Genomic DNA, 22,873 nt, shown 5'->3' on the forward strand with positions numbered 1-22,873 from the left:
AGTCTTTGTCAAAAATGTACAGCTCAGGGGGTCTGCTTTTGAGCCACTTCTCGTGGCTTGTAATGTGTTTCGACTGTTCCGAATCTCTTGATGGCAAGAGGATTTGTATTTGTATTTGTATTTGAAGATTTGTATTTGAATTTGAAGATTTGTATTTGTAGAAGGGTATCTTCTTGATGGCAAGAAGATACCCTCTCCAATGGGAAGGACCTCCACTAATGCTAAATCAGCGCCACTATACGGCTCAGAAGGAGATCCCCTGGGCTCTACACTTTTGACAAAGGCTGTACTTATTTTTTATTGACATTTTGTTCCTCAAGCCAATAATTATAAAGTTTGCTAACTAGCTTTAATTTTAATCAATCCTGGCAAATAAAACAATCCTGCAATCTAAGCCAGGGGACAAGGGAGCCTAAGCCAGGGGAAAGTGACCAGTTGGTTGAACTGCTAGGACACTGCATGTTCTCTTTTTTTTTTTTAAAGCTTGTTTACATTTAGCTGGGACACATGTATATAAACCAAAATTTGCCGTTGAGTACTTTCACAATAACATCACTGATTATAATATCAGTTTCAATGTTTCTTGCACAACAACAACAAAAAAAATAATAATAATAATTAAAATAATATGAACAAGCACAGATAGTTGCAATTCATAATAGGTACATTAAAAAAGAAGTAAGCTCACATTTGTCCATGCAGCTGAAGATAAGGTCAAGGATATTTGTTTGGCTTGGTGGCTGTAACCACATGTCTTGAGCATCAGAGAATGGAAAAGCACAAACAACAGCCATTATTGAGCAATTCCTAAACATCATAATATTATTATCTAGTCATCACAAACATTCATATATCTGGAGAGAAGCTGCTATTAAAGAAAAAAAAAAACATACCACTAAAATTACTAATGTGATCCAGGATCGTTGTGAGTAGCAGCAGGTACCCAATCGAGAAGTTTTCACACACATCTGTGGAAAATTGAAACGTGTTACAATGAAAAAAAAATAATAAGTAGACAGAAATAATAATGAACATGGCTGCTGGTTTTCTCTGATTGCTTCAGATTAGAAAATTAAGCTGCTAGGAAATGCAAAGAGCTTTTCTTTCTGGATGTGCATTTGCACATACTACTAGCATTGATGCTTTAAAAGTAAAACATAGAAAGCCACGTTTACATCCTGTCTTTGATCTCCATAATCTTTGCATTATACTTTATCAGCTAATTAACAATCAGCCATCTTATGAGTTAATTCACTGTGACCAGATGAGAAATAATAATTCAGCTAGGTTTGCTACAAATTAGAAGTGCTTACTGACAGTGTTTCATACAACTATGATCAAATGACATTTATTATTAGGATATTAGATCTTCAAATTGCTTGTCATTCTTTATGAAATCATGCCTGTTGTTTCCAAATTTCAAAAGATTGCTAACATTTTCCTTTTAAACAATAGGTATGTTCTGACGGCAATTCGTTTGCTTTACAAGACATTTGTATTTACTTTGTTGTAAATCACTGCCAATATAACATCCTAGCTATAGCCACATGCCGTTGCTGTGATTGTATCTTTCTCTAGCTAGTATGGAAGTAATCTGGGGTCCGGTAGTGTCTAAAGACTATGAGACCTCATTCTGTTTAATAATATGTATACTTAACCTTGCTCTGCATGTGCATAATAAACCTTATTTGATTTGATTTTTGTTTTACTTTGTTTTGCAAGGCCATAACTATAGTATGTTAAGTATGTGCACTACACTCGCTTCAAAACACCACAAATTTTGCACGGGGCTTCTCTCATGAGCCAGAACTAAAAGCCAATTAATAAAAAAAATTGCCTGAACATTTGTCAAGATGCGATAAAAAACCATATCCCTTCCTACATGTATCACTTAATGTTTTAAAAAAAAAGCATGGCACAAACGCTTATTTCACCTACAGAGCCACATAATCACTGCCAAATACAGTCTTCTCCATCCCACGTGCATGTCGCAGTCCTGTGTGTTGTAAAAAAAGGGCCTATCCTGCACTTGCTGGATAGAGCACTGCCTTCCTGTTTGAGAGACACAGATCCAATTGATGACACTGCGAACACTTCCTTTCTTTCCAATGTGACATTTAAAGTTGGCGTGGCTAGATGGAGTTCCCTCTCAGTAATTAGGCACTGACACACTGCTGCCCTAAACTGAGCAAGGGTCCTGCACCTAACACCAGCAGTTCCAAGTTGCATCAGCTCCCCTTGGCAAATATTGACCTTGCTTCTTGTTTTATCCTTTCCTTCTACCAAGTTGTTCTTTCGTTTTCCTCCAGTTTCCTCTCACTTTGTTTTATGTCTCAAAGCCTAAAATAAATCTCGCACAAAAATGAGATATCTTTTACCAGTTATGCCTCGCATATTTACTAAAGCTTCCTAAATGTTGTCCAGGCATTAAACTGCAATTACACACAAATTAAGCACCACAAAGGAAAATATTTTCAGCTAGAAAGTTGAGGACATCATTATAAACCACTACCAAGTGATTTCAACGTAATATAGTAGCCTACAGTTTGCGAAGAATAAATAATGTATATTTGTGTGGGAGAAAAAACCTGCTAGTAGCTATTCAGTATTTTTATACTTTTACTGCAAACTTGCATAAGTTTCCAAACAGCATGGGCAGTGCTTACATGCATTCCCTTAACTAAAAGTAGGTCACATAGAAAAGCTTTGACTCCTACAATATTTCATGACTACTACAATAGGTACACATTTAGAGATTCAGTCCAGTTTCTTTATGAAAACACAAGCAGCTCTAAAGATTGAAATATGCAACAAATACTACAAATTCATGGGTTAAAATGAGTGCAGCAACGATGAACCAGATTTATTTTCTTTATGCAGCCTTACATACTCACACCAAAGTACTTCAATTCACTTGAGAGCAGCCAAGCACCAAACTACACAAGAGGGGCGGAACTGACTGCCACCAGAGTTATGACCATGACACTGGATCACATGCTTCCTTGGTGGCTGCCGAGCCATAATGATGTCATTACCTTGAGGCACATACAACAAGCACTGAATCTGAATGAAGGATTTTCGTTTCCTTCAGTTTTCTTGAAAGATAAGAATATGTTTTACTCTTCACAGGCACATGAAACAAATACTCTCGGAGACCACACTCACCTTAATGTTCCTGAAAACCCCAACAGCTTTTCTTCAAGGCTTAGTATGAATTACAGAAACTACACATATCAAGTGGTACAGGCACTCACGTGCATAACTAAGCTCAGGAATGCACGTCGAAGGTTACAACAAGATCTAACAGCTTATATCAATATTTAAGCATGCACTTCCACATAGACAAACTGAAAAGGAAAGCAAAAAAAAAAAGGGCAAAAAAAGGAAGGCATGACTGCAATTATACCTATTGCCAAATCTAATAAAACAGTCCCACTACACTTCTAAGGTGGTGGAAGCTAACTATGCTCTAGTCCAAGTTCTTACATGCAGCTGCATTGAGCAGAAATGTCTATATCTCAACAGAGGAAAGTGCTTTTGTGAGGCCTCCAGTACTACACCAAGAGGAAGAAATGCTAGTCCATTGCAACACTCGCACCCATAGCATTCACCATAGACCGAATAGACTTGGTGCAAGAATGAGCTTTGCTAAACACGATACACAATGAAGGCAAAAATGTTCATATCTGCATTATTGACGCAGACAGTAAAAAAAAGTGTGTGTGTGTGTGTGTGTGTGTGTGTGTGTGTGTGTGTGTGTGTGTGTGTGTGTGTGTGTGTGTGTGTGTGTGTGTGTGTGTGTGTGTGTGTGTGTGTGTGTGTGTGTGTGTGTGTGTGTGTGTGTGTGTGTGTGTGTGTGTGTGTGTGTGTGTGTGTGTGTGTGTGTGTGTGTGTGTGTGTGTGTGTGTGTGTGTGTGTGTATATACCTATATAGAGGGTGTCCAAGCTAACTTTAGCCAATGGTTAAAAAATGAAACAATTGAGATAGGCCAGAGAAACCACCTGTATACAGCTGGCAGCCATCTGGTGCACCACAGGCATTTTTTTGTTTTGCAATTAACATATTAGTAATTAAGATAATTTTTCTAAATTACTAACTCTTGCCTTTAGAAAACAGATGTGATCTGCAGAGCTGGAGAGCATCTTCTAAAACCCCCATTCCATTGATTTCCGTTAAAGAAAGCCTCACGTGTATCATTTTTCCAAGCCCTTAAGAAAGCGCGCGAAATAAAAAATATCACGTGACTAGTGCATTCGCACGCCATGATTGTGCTGCTCTCAACCTGGGTTTCAGTGAACAAAATCAGCTGCGGTCTTGGCTCAACGACCCCGTTGTAAAGGCAGGCCGATATGTCTGCGGTGGTTTCTTCGTCCGCTTCAGGCAGTTGGCATACGTGATGGTGCAAGTTGCAGCGAGCTTACCGTGCTGGCTGCAACCATTACCAACATATCAGCCTACCGCTGGGACTGGGCTGTTGAGTCACGGCCGCAGCTAATTTTGTTCACTCACCCACAATTGAGAGCATCACAATCGCGGTGCACGAATGTGTTAGTCACGCGATATTTTTTGTATTTCGGGGGATTTCTTTACAACTTGGAAAAACAATACAGGTGGGGTATTCTTTATCGAAAATAAATGGAAGGGGGGTTTCACAAGGTGCTCTTCAACTTTGCAATTCACATTTACTGTCTAAAGGCAGTACTTGGTAAATTAGAATTATCTTAATTAATAATTAGTTAATTGCAGAATAAAAAATTGCCTATGGAGCGCCAGATAGCTGGCAGCTGTACACAAGTGGTTTCTCTGGCCTATCTCAAATGTTTAATTTTTCAACCCTAGGCTAAAGTTAGCTTGGACACTCTCTCTCTGTGTGTGTGCGCATGCGCGTATGTGCGTGCGTGCGTGCGCGCGCGCGTGTGTATATATATATATATATATATATATATATTTATAAGCAAATGTCTTGACACAAAGGAGCGAACCTTAGTTTTGCAAGATACGGCGTAGTTTTTTCGAAAAAGAATCGTCTACCACTAGAGGTGGAAAACGCTGTTTTTGCCATTTCAAATTGTTGCAAGTTTGGACACTTGCTGCTTCCGCAGTAAGATCTTGTCACCTATTACTTATTACTCACTATATCTGCAACTTTTACTTAAAAAAAAAATCTATTAGAAACCCGTTTTGTTGTTGCAGGTGATTTAGTAAAAATTCGTAAAGTTTGTTTTAGGACCGATGCACTGCAAAAAAGTTAATTTTCAACCTTACATACTTCAACCTTACAACCTTACAAACTTTTTCTATTTATTATGTAGGCTACGTTCTTAATTTCAAACTAAATTTACCACTCTAGATTCCTAGGTGTGTTCCCCGCAAGGCATCAAAATTGCCCGAAATTTGAAAACAGCAAAAAAGGGGCAACTTTGATTCCAGCTTAAAAAACAACAACATAATTTTCTATTTTTATTAAGATCCCTCTCACAAATCCTCAGTACCTCAAAAATATTACAGACTAAAAAAGTGTTGCATTACATTGTTTAGAGTTTTAAAAATAAATATATAAAACCCAGCGCATATCCTGAAAATTGTCAATATTCAGCCCTACATTCTTGTACGACTCAATAATGTGTTGCCACTGAAACTTTCTGTATATATTATCCAGGCTTTGTTTTTTATTTCTGAAAAAAATTTAAGCTCTAGAGTTGTCCGTTCTTTCTCCGTATATTTAATTTGGCCAATTTGAAGAATATCAAAAATGGGTAACTTTGATTTGAATTTAAAAATCTACCCCGACTTCGATATTTATCGAAATAAACTAAAAACAATCCTAAGTACTTTATAAATATCAGGTATTCAAAAGTATTTCATTGTGTAAACTTAAGTATTTCATTATGTATGTAAAAAAGCAATTTTTTATTCTATAGAAGTGATCAGGGCTTCCCCTTAAGGAGCAGGCATTGAACTTTTCACTTAGTATTTATTGAATTTCGTTACATTTTATCTTATGCAATGTCCAAAGCCATCTCAATGCTTATAAAGTCATTTTCTGCTTGTTGACAGTGTTGATAGCTTAAAATGGAATAAATTCGCTTTTTCTTGCAACTTCACGGGAGAATGCAAGCGACGTTTGAAATATTTCTCTATCCCATAATCTCTTTTAATGCGGGATGCAGTGCTATTCAATCCATTTCTTAATAATACTTTTTCATTTCTCGGTTATGACAAAAATTAACACTACTAAATTTTTTAAGATGATTTTTGTAGTATGCACCTAAATACAATCATCAACAAAAAGTTTGACAGCATTACAGTTTTGCTAGATTAAGTATTGATTTTTGTAAGAAGCAAAAATTAATCGAACTAATTAATTAAACTATCTGTACCAGAAAAAAAAGGCGTGCCAACACGAAGCGAACTCACTGTCTACCTAACCTGCAAAGCGTAACCTGCAGTTTAGGTGGACGGCAGGTTTGCTTCATGTTGGCTCGCGTTTTCTATGACCTAGATATCTCTATCGACAAGAGTACTCGTCATTTCAGCTCATTCATGCTGCTCCCATAAAGAAACATAAAATTACACCAACTATGATGCTGTAAAGCGCTTTGTTTATGATTGTACTTTCGTGCCCATTCGTAAAATGGTGTTCAAAGTTAGACTATTGTTAATTTTTTCCATAACCAAAGAATGAAATAATATATTTAGGAAGTAGACTAAATACCCTCCCCCCCACTGCACCTCTCAATAAAATAAAAATACACATGACACAGAAAAAGTTTAACTGTCACTAGCATTCTTCCATGAAATTGCAAGAAATAGCGAATTTATTCCATAAGCTATCATCAACCCTGTCAACAAGCAGAAAATGGTTTATAAGCATTGAGATTGCTTTGGATACTGCATAAGACAAAATGTAATTAAATTAAGCAAATACAAAGTCCAAAGTTTGATACCTACTCCTTATGTGGAAGCCTTAATCACTTCCAGACAATAAAAAATTGCGTTCAATTGTAGATCTATGTTTATATTCTTAAATGCAATACTCTTTAGTACCTCATATTTATAAAGTACTTAGGATTGTTTTTAGCTGATTTCGATAAATATCGAATGGGGGTAGTATTTAAATTGGAATCGAAGTTGCCCATCTTTTAATATTCTTGAATTTTGGCCGATTTAAAGATAACATGGAGAAAGAATGGACAACTCTAGAGATTAAATTTATTCCTAAAATAAAGAAGAAGGTCTGGATAATATATACAGAAAGTTTCAGTAGAAACACTTTATTGAGTTGTGCCAGAATGTAGGGCTGAATATTGACCATTTTCAGGACAAGCGCTAGGTTTTATATTTATTTTTATAACTTAAACAAAATAATGCAATGTCTTTTTAGTTCATAATATTTCCGAGGTACTGAGGATTCTTGAGAGGAATTGTAATGAAAATCGAAGCTGATGATCTTTTTTTAAACTGGAAAGAAAGTTACCCTGCCTTTTTTTGCTGTTTTCAAATTTTGGGCGATTTTGATGCCTTGTGGGAAATGAACCTAGCAATCTAGAACTCTAAATTTTGTTTGAAATTAGACATGTAACCGGCATATTAAATAGAAAAAGTTTTGGAGCAAACCGCCAAAGTCATCATGCCAGTATGCAAGGTTGAAAATGAACTTTTTTGCAGCGAGTCGCTCCTGAAGCAAAGGTTACAATTTTTTACTAAATCAACTGCAGCAACAAAACGGATTTCTAACAGTTTTTTAAAAGTAAAAGTTGCATAGATTTAGTGCGTAAAAAGTACTAGACGATAAGATCTCAGTACGGAAGCATCAAGTCTCCAAGCGTGCAACTTTATGAAATGGCAAAAACTGCGTTTTCCACCCCTAGTGGTTTATGATTCTTTTCTGAGAAAACTATGCCGTATCTTGCAAAATTAAGACTTGCTCCTTTATTCGAGACATTTGCTCGCTAATTATAAAGATTTCATTTCATTGCAAACAAAAAAATGCTCATGGGGCCTCAATTACCGTTCTTATCTGAACACACCCATAACACACCCACACTTTCACATACACACACACATATATATATATATATATATATATATAGCACGCAGCAAATGAGTGCTTTCTTCTTATTGTTATTTAGCTTCCATTGAAATGCTGGCAAATATGGCAGCCATGTTCAATCCTGCGACCTTGGGATTGGCAGCTGAATGCCAAACCCATTGAGCAACCACAGCAGGTTAGAAAACAGTGATGAGCAGCAATCAGCAGACAACACTGTGCACAAAGAATATCTCCTGAACTGACAAATGCACAGTGCAATGACCATACCAAAGCCAAGCACAGCGGCACAAAAGTCAGCATTGGCTGCAAGGACTGCCACAAGGTGCTCTGCTGCTATCCAGATATGCAGCATCAGATTGCTCCTTTGGGATGCTACCAGGCTGGCAGTGTAAACCTCGAGAGCAGGCATTCTGCAGATAAAGAGGAAGCACACTATCACCAAGTGGTTGCACTAAAAGCCTGCCCACAGTTTGCTTACTTACAAAAGCTGTGGTAGCCCCATATCATCCTACAAGATAAATTTGCCCGGCAGCTCTATTTCTGTCTTGCAGACAAACATTAAAATGACTGAGCCTCATAGCTTTCCATTAAAAAAAAAAAAAAAACTCTTAAAAGGCCACAATTAGGAGACAGCATCAAAGTGTTCACAATACAAGAAATGCATACATCCGAGAAGGAGAGCCAATCCTAAATATGTCGCAGAGCAAGCTCAAAATCTGCATGGCGTCTAAACAGTGGTGTCACTAGGGTAAGCAGCGCCCAGTGCGGTCATGTGGCGCAACACCGTCCCCCTTCCCTCCCCCTCAGAGTGACACCAGAGTGAAAAACCATCAGTTCAGTCGGCCTCATGGCTTGCTGCCACTAAGGGGAGTTTGTACTGCGTACTACACGACCTGGTGCAAGCAGTGGCAATTTTTGCATCCTCTCTTGCAAGATGTCCATATAAAGACTGTAACGACAAGTGATAAGCCAGCAATATATCGCTTGGAAAAAACATCATTCTACATTTATTTACAAAACATGCCAAAAAAGAAGTGTCATGTTTTTTTTTTAATATATAAAGGTGCATGTACAAAGAAATAAACAAAAGAAGTGGCTTTCAACAAATTAATTTTCAGATCTCACTGATAAAGACGCACGTTTAAAAGAAGAGAATGGATACTTTTGAGCGGACCCATGTGAACACAAATAATCAGAGACCAAGAGTCAGATGCCACCAGGATTATAATGTGGTGGCAATACAGGATATTTCATACACGTCTGGCATAGTGGAATCAGCAAAAACCACAAAAAGTGGCAAATGTAGCATCTTGTGGTTTATTTTCTTTTAGATGGTTCCACCAAATCAGCACAAGGAGTACTTAATGTTTTGAACACATACACAGTAACTGCACCTGTATCTGCAGGAATAACAAAGAATAAATTAATAGTAAACCAAAAGTATGTTAGAACATGTGATAACATGTGCAGGGTTATGCGCAGAAATTGAAATTGAGAACAAAAGAAGCCAATAGCCAAAAGACACCTCAAACAGACAAAAAACAACTGAAGTAATGAAACTACAATGGGTACCCTAGTAAACACAATGTTTCCAAATGGACAAATTCATAATTGGGTCTGCCACACATGCGAAACAAAACTGCCCATCATCAAGAAAGGGCTGATGTAGAAAACGTGGCAATGCATTGCAGCCAAGTTTCTCTCTGCAATTAATTCCAGAAAAAAATAGCGTCGATTTCAAAAGCAGATATTCAAGCAAAGAGAGCAAAGAAAGAATGAAAAAAAAAAAGAAAGAACTAAAACTCAAAATTTTCTTTTCCTTGTCTTGTTGGCTGCAAAGCCCCCAAAGTAACAATGGTCTGTTTACAGCTCATTTTAGATAGATAATGCAAGATCTGAAACCCAAGCTGGCACAATTCTAGACACCAAAAAGTTTTTGATCAGATTCAATTAAGAAAGAGGCTTGGAATTTGAGAGCCAAAGATCATGTTGCAGATGGCCTGGAAGCCACTGATCCAGTCACGGGTCATCACCGCACTGCTGCGCTTTTCGCCCACGGCGTACATCAACGTCCCGGAGTCGCGAAGCTTTCTGGTCGTGAATGCGATGAACGTGAACTCGCAGCAAGACAGCACGCGTTCTCTCGCGGATAAAGCTGAACGTAACTGTCTCGAGGACGTCTTCCCGCGACAAATGAGTGCAACCGAGAGCAAACCTGCACAGGTCTCTCAATGACCGCGCATAGGAAACGCGATTGGCATTCAACTGCGGCCGCATTTGGTTCCGAAAATAGGCCTGCTCAGCAGGCACAATGACTTTGTATGATGTCATGATGAACACGCTTCAAATGAGGCAAGCACCATGCATTAGCGTTCGTGGCCTCATTCCGTTGACGAGGTGAGGGCACAGCCCGCGTGCACAGCACGGCTTTGACCATACTGACGTTGGACACAATTTGCCTGAGTGCCTGCTCTAGTGTTGTCATCCTCTCTGACCGCTGCTGAATCTCAGGCATAAGCTCGTCGAAAGAGAGCTTGTATTCCATCTGGACTAGGATGTCAAAGGTGACATGCAGAGACGCTGTTAAGGCACGGCCACACTATATATTTCGGCGGTATCTTCGGGGTAGACTTGCACCGTGCAAGAATGACAGCGGTCCAGCAGCAGGCCGTCAGGTCGGAAGAGCTTAAGGTTCCAAGCGGGGCATAGCAGAACAGCGTCCTGTGGGTGCAACAATGCGGTCGGATGAGCAGCTTGAGGATCAGGAAATCACCGAAGGAGGGCCCGTTCACGCAACAGTTAATTGCACTGGCAGCCAAGGTTGAGGCAGCGCTGCCAGCTGAGAAGGGCTGCAGCACAGCATGGGCGCAGCGACATATACAGTGGTTCACCACTTCATTCATATATGAGTACGGCGCGCGGTGACCTTCAAATGTGATATTCGACAAAGAGGTTCTTCCCCTTAATCACCACCTTGAGACTATGTGCAAACGCAGCAAAAAAAGCAGGCATTCTGCGACTCGCAGCAAGCCGAAGTCGAAGTGGTTGAGGGGAAGGCGAACTTGTAATGACAGCTGTTCTGGTAGTAGCGGAAGCAGTGGGAGTCTGTCGGTAGCTGCTCCGAGAAGAACTGGTGCTCGCCGAACGACTGATAGCGTACCAGCGGACGTGTAGAATGGGAAACACATTACGGTTCTGGCCATGTCAGTCCTCCGGGTGTATGGGTGGCAGTTAAGTAGGGAGGCATAAACAGCGGGTGGGCACCGACCATCGAAAAATACTGCTTCATGCTTCAGCCGGAAACGCATTCCATGGAGTCTGCAACCGCAGGGAGTACGCTGCAGTCGTCTTTGTCACCGAATGCAATCACGCGCAGCCCGAGCAGTGCGTGGCACGTGGTACGTGGCAGTGCGTGGCACAGGTGCGCGCGCTGTTGTTAGTACCGCACCCATGCCGCACCTTCGTAAAGGAGGGGGCGCTGCCGACACGGTGGTGCAAGGATACGACTGATGGGACCCTGTGTGCTGAGCACTGTGTTGTCTTTTATGTTTTTTTAAGTTGTTAGACTTTTTAGTTTTGGTCGGACTCGTGTAAACCGACGTCTACCCGCCATTGGCCTTGGCATGACCGCGAAATCATCATCATCATAATCAAAGGCGCCTTCTACCAGCACCCCTTTCTCTCTTTCCTGCCAGCAGAATGGAAACATGCAGAGGTAATTACGATATCCGAGCCAGACAAAACACTAGAAAGCGAAAAAAGAAGACCAATCTCCAAAACCACCTCAATAAGAAAAACATACGAGACAGTGGTAAATGAAAGGATCACACACTACATGGACGACAAGGGCTATTACACTAGCGCCACGCTTTACATTACAAAGGGACTTTCCATGCAAAATGTTCACCTACAATTAAGAGAGGAAGCCCTCACTGAAATACCAAGTACAGAATACACAGTAAGAACAGTCTGCACAAAAGCAGTTTCAAAAATGTGGGCCATGTTGTTATCATGGAAGGTCTCAGTAACATTTACAGCCGAAAGAGAGCCTTCCGATATGTGAAAGCCTTCTCGACGGACCGAATGGCTATGACAGGCATGGGAAACTCAAGATCTGAGAACTTTACGGAATGAAAGAAAGGCACCTCACAAGGCTAAGTAAAATCACCGCTACTATTCAATGTAGCAATGATACGACTCATGAAGAAACTCGACCAAACAGAACAGCATCACCTACGCAACATACAAAGCTGATATTATAATATGGACAACCACAGGCTCCCTAGCAGAGGAAGGACAGCGGCTACAAAGGGTGATTGACCAGACTGAAAAATACTGCAAGGGCGAAATAACTATCTAGGTCAGCACAAAAATTATAATACGTAAGAATCAAGAAAGGCACAAGGAAATACAATTCACAGATCGTCTTGGCACTTGAAAATGAGACAATGCCTGAGAAAATGGACATCAGAGAAGTTGGAGTGTGGCTGCAAAACAAAGGACGACATAACAAAACAACTGCCACACTTAAGAACACAGATCAAGCCGCCAAAATTGTGCAAAGAGTCAGCACCAGAAACAAGGGCACGAGAGAGCCAGACACCATAGCCCTCACAGATAACCTCGTCATGAGCAGAACAATGTACAGCCTACTGTACAACGAACTACACAAGCAAAAGGTCCAGCAAATCAACACCATACAAGGCAAAGTGTACAAAGCAGCTCTAAGGCTTCTGTTGTCAACAGAACCGAAAAGTTAATAGCACCAGCAAGATTGAAAACGGGGGGACACCTATGTTGAAATTAGGGCTACCCATGGCAAACAAAAATACAAGGAACAGTTCAAAGATGCAAACAGAAACATCAATGTACAACCCATACACAGACACATGGACACCAATATACATCATGAAAGAAGACCAGCTAGAGTCCGAGCACTCTGCAGGTAATTCAGCAACGATACCAGCACAGTCTACACGGACGCAGGAAAGTACCAATATCAGCAGAGAACGATCACCAAGACAACGGGCACAGGAAAGAAACAAAAAACCAGTACAACAATAAAAAAAACAAAGTGTAGATGCATGTGAAGAAGCCGCCATTGCTTTGGTAATAACGTACATGGCAAAGCAACAAGGCGAAACCTCAATAAAGTAATGCGCTCCAAAAAAGTGATCAGAAATTAGACAAGAGGCAGGATCGACAGCATTGCCAATCGCGTAATACAGACATGAGGACACAAAAAGCACTAAACATATTATATTATGAGTCTCAGGACATGAGAGGATGAGGGACAACGATTCAGCAGACGATTCAAATCGAGGGTATGTCGACCGAGCAGGCTAAACGCTCTGCACCATGGCCACCTTCGACCCTGTTAACCCAATGCACTCAGATATACGCAACTTTTACAGCGCACAGTACACGTGCTATCCAGCCCCCCACAAAAGGCTAACCGAAGAGCCTGGTGCAGATTACAATCCGGTATCTACCTACACAATCCTCTTTATCTTGAGCAGGGCGGTCGGTCAATGCTACACCAACACCATACCTCTTGCCAACCTTTTTGAGGCCATGTGAAATTCTATGCACATACGGTACCACAACCTTCCTCTTCTTCTCACCTATGCAGGGCAGGGATTTCTGTCTGACCACCCCACTCAAGATGAAGAGGATTTGCCAGGCTATTCAAAGGGAAAGAGAATCAACAAAGCAAGAATGTGGGGCGAAACATAGAGATCCATTTGTCAGATGTAAGACTGGTGTTGTGTACAGGTTTCCACTCTCTTGTGGAGCCTGTTATATAGGACAAACAGGGCGCTGTATTAACAAGAGACTACTGGAACACCGGAACAACTTGGAAAGTGGCAAGGACAAAGCATTTCTGGTCTCACATTGCCATTCCTCTGCGACAATGAAGAAGAAGTGTACTCCCCTATTTGACCAGGTTAGGATTTTGTATCGCCACAAAGAAAAGTTGACGAAAGAGCTAGTTGAAGCATATTTTATTTCAAGGGACATTAAGTGCATCAGCAAGACTTCTCTTGCTCTTTTCAAGCAAAAAGATTTCTTTTTTGAATCAGTTTTTGTGTAGCAGGTGAACCCAGGGGTTGTTTCAGGTGAATGCTTCGTTTTCGTCATATTTTTTTTTTTATCTAGGCTTTGGAGTAAAGGCTTATTAGGCTGAGTTGTGAGTCAGCGCTTGTCCTGTGGCTTCCTTTTATCTTGTCTGTGTCTTCCTGTTCGCACTGTTTATATTAACAATCACACATTCAACCCATTCAAGTGCTTTCAATCAATCAATTAGTACCAAGCAGAGCCTTTTACCAGCCACAACCTGTGACACACAGGTGAAATCGTTTCTCTTTGCATTCTCTAGATTTCATTTCCGACATCTCCATTCCGCAAACATGGTGGAAGTCGTATCTTGCATAGACCAAAGTTGCCAATGCATACTGATGCCATACCAAATGAGTATATCTAGCCATGAAACAGGAATTTGGAGCTGGGCGACAGCAGGTGTTGTCAGGCTCGATTTTAGAAGAATTGAGTTGCATTTCTTATTTTAACAACCCGATTTCTTGTAAAAAAAAAAAGCTAAAACAAACATACTACAGCCCGTGAATCATCTTGCTTATATTTGCTCTAAACTATCCTTCCTAAAGCTCCTTGACTTTGTTAAAATTCCCTGTCACCTCATTTCCATTTTTTTTTTTTTATGGTCACTCTACAGTGATCAGAACTGCTGCTCTTTGTCTTAGCAACTGACATCCCGCAGATTTTCACAATTTCGGAGCATAATCACTTGCCTTTTGCCCCGGACCCCTCCCCTTCCCCAGTTGCATCCCCCCGAGCGCTGCATCTAGTGCAGTCCGCACCACCTACACAACCTTAGTGACGCCACTGCTTCTACACCTAAGAGGTATATAGATATTGCCCATTACTAAACCTTATATGGTGCCACTTCTACACCAGACAAGAAAGCATCTTTTAAAATAGTGATATCAATTTTGAAAAAATTACTGACTTGCCTTGAGAGGATGACAATCAAATTAACGATGGTCTTCATGCTGCTGCTGTAATAGCCTTCATATTTGGAAAGGATAGAGTCCAACAAACGCAGGTGAAAAGCAACAGCTTTCATCTCCACCAAAAAACTACCTTCCTGAAGAGAAAGAGCAGCACGTGATGTAGTTTCAGCATGAATGAATACAAAGCTACATAAGATCATGAATGCTGTTCTCATAGTAGTGATATCATTATATATGTGCTTGTGATTATACCAATATTAACTAGCACAACTTTTCATTTTCATCTGGCCATCATAGCAAACAACAACAGAAAAGTGCAAAATATTTCCCTGCAGTCTCTTCATTGTTTTTAACAACACAATTTAGCAATTTACATGATTCTGGTCAGGTCTTTCTGGCGAAGTTAAAACAAGACAATGCAAAGAAATTCCCAATGAAAAACAAAATAAATAAATAGTAATTGCAGAAAGAAATACTATAAGTTTTGAGCTCCACATCGAAACTAATAGATCTAGTACTAATAAAGAGCTATTAAATAGACAAATAAATTAAAAAAATAAATCAGCCAGAGTGAAATTTTCTAACCTTTCTTTGCTCCGCTTTCTCCAGCTTCAATAACCATTCCGTCACATACCTGCAGAGGTCACTTACAGCAGAATCAATGGTAAATTTATGTTTCAAGCCATCCCTGTACTGAAGAAGAATCCTAGCAGAGCAAAACAAATAAAAGTATGTCTATTAGAGAGCTGTCATATGTTTGTTGATTCATTCATAACACTGTTGCATTGTCTTTTATCAGTTTGCACAATCATTACCCCTTTGAACCACTTGACACAAAGCATACTAGCCCATTCATGTAATTCTAATCGTGCAATTAGTGGAAAAAGTACATCCAAAAATGCAGTTTAAACAAAAAATATACACTAAGTCAACGAGCTTGTAGATATGCATGTGCCGTGACGATTAGTTGTGTTTAACTGACAACTTGTGCTTTGCAAAATTTTTTCTGCTTACTTTTTCATATTTCCAGCTTATAGTTTTTGACTGCAGTTATTAAAATACTTGGCTGACCAGAAGAGCTAACTGTTACAATAAGATAACAGAATAATTAAACCTGCATGCATGAATATTCAAAAACAAACAAAAGCCAGGATTTCTAATCTAATATGTGCATAATTTAGGTTTCATGATTTTCATGGCTAGCCTTCCTGCTGGTACAAACATGCTAGAATACAGGACTGCTTGTTACAGGGTAGAACTCAGGAATACTAGGCAAAATAAATCAACCAATGCAAAGCAGTTGCAGAACAACTGCAATCCAAAGAATTAGATGCCATGACTATATATTTCAAGAACTCTATGCCTGGAATGGAAAGCCTTTTGAATAAATTAAGTTGTTCAATCATTCCTCAGTTAAACGAGGCAAATGCAGTTAGGAAATGTGAGGTACCACCTACTTGATTAATACCTTGCGAGCTGAAATGAGCATCTTGAGATCTAGGCCTTCGAGCAGCAGTGCGAGCATGCTCAACTTTTCACATACAACAGCCAGGCATGCTAGCTGCCTCTCGTGCGATTCTCCAATATGAAGCTTTTCAAGGCACTGAAATAACAGCTACAGAAGAAAAAAAAAAGCAGTAATTACAGCTCACGCCATGCTACAGTGTATGCAGCTGCATATTGTACAAAACAGCCGGCTAATAAATAATAACACGCTGGCCCTGGCATGCCCTCGCATCTACAATGAAGTGAAAAAAAAAAAAAAAAGAAAACGCTTTACTCTCATATTTTGTGCATATTATGGGCTGCCAAGTGTCCGTGATAAGAAAGCTAATCAGTAGCAACGAAAGAGCCTACAGAATCAGTGAAGTGTCCAGAAATCCAAATCAACAACCAGATCAAAAGATGCGCTCCTGACAGCGTCAAGTGAGCAGAGTCGATCTGCCATAGAGCGAGCTGCTCCTGATCCTTGATTGGAATGCAACATATGAATACAAATCACCCATTCAAATCAGAGTTTTAGTCTGCGGAGCAAGAAAGCATGCTCCAGGTAGCCAAACGAAATGCACCTTAAGGCTTTCTAAATTGGTATTAGAACACAAATTTCTCCACAACTGTTCAGCAACTAAAAGTAAAACATAAATTGAATGCTGCCAGAGAGCTACAGAGGCAATTGAAGCTATGATACAGAGTGTCTGTGATGATGTTAGCAAAAGAAGCCATGGCATATTACTTGCAAAAGGATGACAGGTGCAGTTTCAGTACACTGCTTTACCCTTTTCTTTCCAGAAATTCAAGCTATGTCTACAAATTAAGTAATCCATTTGCTTTATGTGATTACCAGGCACTGAGTGTAGTGATCAGAAAATCATCCTAATGAGTCTTATTTGTTGGCATCCTGTAGCAGTGGCCGCCATTTGGGAGCACACGAATGGTCATTAGTTCAGTGAATCACATGTGTTTGAGACCCCAGCAGCAGCACAGCAATTGTTTTTTTCCCAAATTTTATTAGCCCACTTGACCCAGGCTCTGCGTATACACAACTTTCCTATGGTTACCTACCTAGCAAAAGGCAGTTTCTCTATTTTTATGTATCGTGTCCTTCTCTGTCCACGTCCTCTGCTCCCTTCTACTACAATGCAGGGCACAAATTTTCCTTTGCATTCCCCATGACCCACGACTGGATACAAATGCACATTTAAAGACATGCACATGAGCCTGCAACAAGCATCCATGTGTTCTGTAGTAAGCACAGTTTTGTGCAACATTCAAGACAAGCATAGGGACCCCACACTGAATTAGCTTGCTAGTGCATTACATTGTGTATGGCACCACTAATGAAGGTGGGTGTAAATATTCTGGCTGACCACAGACCAAATTACAGTGGGAGTTCAAAGTGGCATTAAACACTTGGCGTTCTTCGAGTTTTGCAGTGACTGTCACTTTCTTCATCTAATATGGTCCCAAATATACCACTGTCAGCAGGTAACAAAAAATTTGCCATCCTACAGAGAAAGGAGCAGCAGTGAATATACTGACTATAAGGCAAATCGCCTGCCCTAGCACAAATATTAGAATGCATTTTGAAACCGTGCAAAAAGGCAAGGGACGAGGAAGAAACCCACAGGGCAAGGTGCAGAACTTCAACTAGTTTATTACAACGGTGCATTGCATTTTATACATTCATCACAATCACACTATATAACCTAACAAATGATCATCACATAACATTGGTGCGCAGACGTGTACTGGACATCGTGCTATCCAGATATGCAAACTCTTTATCAGACAAGTTCACTGAGGTGTTGCTGACACACGAGCTGGATTCCTTCCTAATACAGTAGACCTCTACATCTATCTACTTAGCTTAGACGCGACTTTCTTAAGATTGTCATCTCGCGGCACCGGGGCATGTAACTAAAGCAGTGGTGAAAATGGTCAGCCACATGCCCTCCCCTTGCCAATGAGCTTACTTGTTAGGTTACAGTGTGATTGTGATGAATGTATAAAATGTGATGCACCGGTGTAATAAACTAGTTGAAGTTCCGCGACTTGTCCTGTTGGTTTCTTCCTCCTCCCTCATCTTTCTGCGTGATTTCAAGATGCATTCTAATACTAATCTCCGACAAGCCCGCCTCTCAATATTATCCCAGCACAAGGCAATGAAATTCCATGCTTCTGGCTTGGTATTGCCAAAGTTTACAGGGTAATTTTTTTTTACATTTTACAGTGCATAAGATGCACAAGAAATGCAATTAGACATGGTATTTAAAATATCCTGCCTCCTAATGCTGCACTCCTACTGCCTCTGGATGAGATTTCAGTGAACACGGCAGCATTTCAGCCAGAAGAAATGACTGTTTCCAGAAGTGGCACAGCACATGGTATTGAATGTAGATTCAAACAGGCTTATCCTTATACTTTTTTGTCTATGACACTAGCTGCAATTCATGTGACAAGAGTTTCAGAAAGCCCGACAAAATTCTAAATGTGAGCTAATCTCCAGTGAGCTTGATGGCCTGAACCTTGAAGCATTAGTCTGACCAACTTTGCACACAAGTGCTAGGCAATCTTGAGCGAGATGAGTTGCCAACAACAAAAGCTGACTGGTAGACGTACCGATGTGCATATGTCATATGAGGAGCGAATGCTGCAACTGCTGCATTTGCAAGTGACCTGTCATAAGTGAAAGGTACATAGAGAGCATAGAGACATAAGGATCATAAGCTCAAGATTGCAATATTTCTGCTGGTTCAAAGGAATATCACCGATACAAAATGCTACATAAGCCAGGGAAAGCATTTTTATACTGTGTGAACAAAGTATTTGCACGAGGTTTTGTGTATATATCACACTTGTTAGTTTTGCTTTTCATAAATGTCAGCTGTCTTCTCAAGTACTCACCGACTGCAAGTCCACTGTATGGCTGGAAAGGTTGGAAAGGGCATCTTCCACATTGGAAAGATGTTCCGCATACAGACTCTTCTCCTGCAAATAGGCACAAGAAAGCTGTCGCACATCATATGACTACATACGCTTGCAAATGAATGCAAAAAAAAAAAAGTTAAAGGCCCTTGACCAAATTTGCATCTTTCTCTGTTTCTGAGGCTTTTTCATTCACCTCCACCACATTAGTGAGGTGGAGGAGCCAGAAAATGTTCAGAGTAGAATGCAGACTTCCACCAGTGCAGCACATGTGACATGGCCATAATGCTGCTTTTGTCATTGCACCTGCTTTACAGCATGCTCATGATGTGCTCGTAAGCATGCTTACCTTTCCTCTTGGACAAAGTCACCAAACAATATTATTTCAATGATGCCAGTGACACAGAGCTTGAATGCCAATGACACTGCCACACCCCAGCCATCGCCTGTTATTATATCTTCAGTGAAAGTATCATTAATCATGCTGTGCAAAAACATGAAATCTGATTCTTTGCTATATCTTAACCTACCCTTACATAACAGCCTCCCAGTGTTTGTCCAAGCACTAAACTGTATGAAATGATGAAAGTATGAAGAACAACAAGTATGACTTGCGAGGTTAGCTAGAATTCTTTAACTGTTTCATTAATGCACGAAAATGGCCTTTTTCATTGGTCTCTGAGAATATTGTTTTGTCAGTACAGATAACACTACAGCATACATTGTAGCTTACAAAACTGCACACAATGGAAAGCTTTCTGCAAAAACACAAGTTACAAAACAAAAAATTTATCAAGGAACGCAAAAAAAATTGAAAAATTACCTTTTTTTTGGCGAGTTGATAAAGATAAGATAAAAAAGGCATGATATCTACAGATGCATTTATTATTAGCAACGAAAATTTAATTACGCATATTGAAGATCAATGACCCAGGAACACTGTGTAAAAGAATAAACTATCTTTACAGCGCCATTCTTCAGCTACATGAAAAAAAACGACAGGTTGTAAAAGCTCATTTCTCTTGCCATGCGGTGATGCAGTTCCTAGTTTTCGTGAGGGACCAAACCAAAACTGCTGCAAACTGGCTGTAAAGACAGGGTATACATGTTGCACATGCTGCAGACCTTCAGGAATACGTTTTCGTGGAATAAAACACCCGGGTACAGAGTCAACAATCACTAGTTATTCACTGGCACCATTTCCGGGTAATTATCACCACTAAACATTGTCAGATAACAAAGCCGACAATATGATCGACAATATGATCATTTGCTGGAAGTCTTTTGGTCACAAAACTTTAATGGTAAAGCTGCATTACCACGAGTGGCAGGTTCTTTATCTTTTTTTACACCGTGGTTTCCATGCTCTCTTTGGCAAAAAGGTCTATCAAAAGTCCGAACTTCACCAGAGCAGGAAAATTTAAACTGGTATTAGTGGTGGTGGAAAATTTTAACTGGTTGCAGTGCCTATACTAACCACTGGATGAAGCTAGGTGCACGAAAAAATGATTCCAACATTTCTAATCTGCGATTTAAAGCATCGGTCACTGGTGATCGACTTGGATAAGCATGGTAATGAAAGAGTTGGGCAAGAACTTTCATAAAGTAGCATGTTCCATACCCCGTACCCCAACCCCACCACCACCACAAAATGTAGAAAAACACCTTGGATACTTGAACCCCAACATATGTCCAAAGTAAAATAAACAGGTAAGAATGTGAGAGCAAGAAAATCATTATGCAACAGTTTCTTTCTTAGCCCCACTGAGCATTTGCCTTCAATGACTAGATTTTCTTCTAAACAAAACTAGGTTCAGTTTCAAAGCCTGTGCTATACTTTTCAGGATGAAAATATGTGGCAGCAGACTTTCACATCCTCCAACATGTATCAAGGAATGTTATTATATTTGACAAGAATGGCTTAGGCTAAGTGTCATAGTTTAGTGCTCTAAAGCAGTTTTCTCAAGCAGCCATTAAAGAATATATATTTTACAAAACTCGGTTTTTGCTAAACATTTTGTTCCTACTCGTACTTGAAGTATAAGAGCAGGAGCGACCAGTAATTATTATTATTATTATTATTATTTTACAGGTACTGCCACCCTTGTTATCAGGCCTTTGGCAGGAGTGAGCAGTTCAGGTGAACAAAAGCAAGAACAGCAAACAAGATACTAGAGACTGAAGAATAAATCATAACAAAAACACAGGAGAATATTTAGATGATGAGGTCATTTGACGAGGAGAGGCACATGTAACTATGGCTTGGGAGCAAGTGTGCAGAGGAATGAAGAAGTAGTTGGGGAATCAACAGTGTCGGCGGGTAACGCATTCCATTCACAAATAGTACGCAGAAAAAAAGGAGTTTTTAAATGCATTAGTCCTGCACGAATAATCTATAACTTTTTTGGTAATATATGAACGTGTGGAGTGGCAATTAGCTGGTAGAATATATAAACTTTTATCTATTCCCATCTGATTATTATAGAGTAAATAGAAAAATTTCATCCTATACCGGTAACGTCTGAATGCAAGACTTTCGAGTTCTGCAGCTTCTAGAAGGAGTGATGGGGATGTGCGCCAGCTGTAAGAGTTAAAAATGCAGCAGTCTGGCACGTTTGCTGCAGAAAATAATTACTACCTTTAGATGACCATACGAGAAATGAAGTAGATCAAGTCCCAAGGAAAGAGCCACAAGAATTCCTTCATTTTCTATGTTGTCGCCAAAAGATATCCGTTCAAACAGCACTTTTGCAGATTCCACTGAAGTTACTGCCACCTAAAAAAAGAAAAGCAGAATACAAGACAGGGTTTAGCTTAAATGGTGCAAAGGTTTGTTATAAAATCATCAAAGGAGAATCCAGAACTGACCCAAGTACAGATGTACATAATACAAATAGGAAGTTTAGGATTGCCATTTTCTTGCACATCATTTGGCAAAAAAAAGATCCTTGCTTCTAAACCGCAAGCACAACAATAACCTTGTGCTGAACTTTTCTGAAACTAGTGTAAAATACTGCATAAACACCTCCTCTCATGTGAGCTGCCCCCTTCCTTTTTCTGCGAATGTCACATCTCCATGCACTACCAAGTAAGCGCCCTCCCTTCTACCACTGCAGGTCATGAAAACAGAGAGTCTTTTTGAAATTTTTGTTTTTGAGTGTGCACATATATCCAAGCCAACATGGGTGCTTTCTTGCCCACACCACACGTCTGCCATTCTACTGCTGGACAGTGTAGAGGACAGTTGCGGTTTTTCATGAGGTACGTATCCACACACGGTGGAAGATAGAGGTCATCCAATGGCAGAGGCTGAGTAACAAGAATGTGTGCTGAATGACTCGTGAGTTTGAGTTAGATCGCAAA

At 40.1% G+C, this 22,873-nt stretch overlaps 1 protein-coding gene across 5 annotated transcripts in view; it reads right to left on the reverse strand.

Moving 5' to 3' along the window:
• Window positions 1-22,873, reverse strand: part of LOC146202888 (FIGNL1-interacting regulator of recombination and mitosis-like) — a 45,772-nt gene that overhangs the window by 21,136 nt on the left and 1,763 nt on the right. For all 5 annotated transcript variants that reach the window (XR_014703797.1, XM_084588444.1, XM_084588442.1 and 2 more), the window contains exons 5-12: window positions 22,149-22,286; window positions 19,490-19,573; window positions 16,543-16,700; window positions 15,671-15,791; window positions 15,086-15,219; window positions 8,322-8,464; window positions 894-968; window positions 689-754 (exon numbers count right to left, since the gene is read on the reverse strand). Coding sequence is in view for 4 of the 5 variants with exons in the window: in XM_084588444.1 (XP_084444570.1) it covers window positions 689-754; window positions 894-968; window positions 8,322-8,464; window positions 15,086-15,219; window positions 15,671-15,791; window positions 16,543-16,700; window positions 19,490-19,573; window positions 22,149-22,286 (919 nt within the window). In the remaining variant the exon portion in view is untranslated. The remainder of the gene's footprint in view (window positions 1-688; window positions 755-893; window positions 969-8,321; window positions 8,465-15,085; window positions 15,220-15,670; window positions 15,792-16,542; window positions 16,701-19,489; window positions 19,574-22,148; window positions 22,287-22,873) is intronic.

The sequence above is a fragment of the Amblyomma maculatum genome, chromosome 1, assembly GCF_055883805.1.
Source record: "Amblyomma maculatum isolate TAMU_Amacu chromosome 1, ASM5588380v1, whole genome shotgun sequence".
NCBI classification, from domain to species: domain Eukaryota; kingdom Metazoa; phylum Arthropoda; class Arachnida; order Ixodida; family Ixodidae; genus Amblyomma; species Amblyomma maculatum.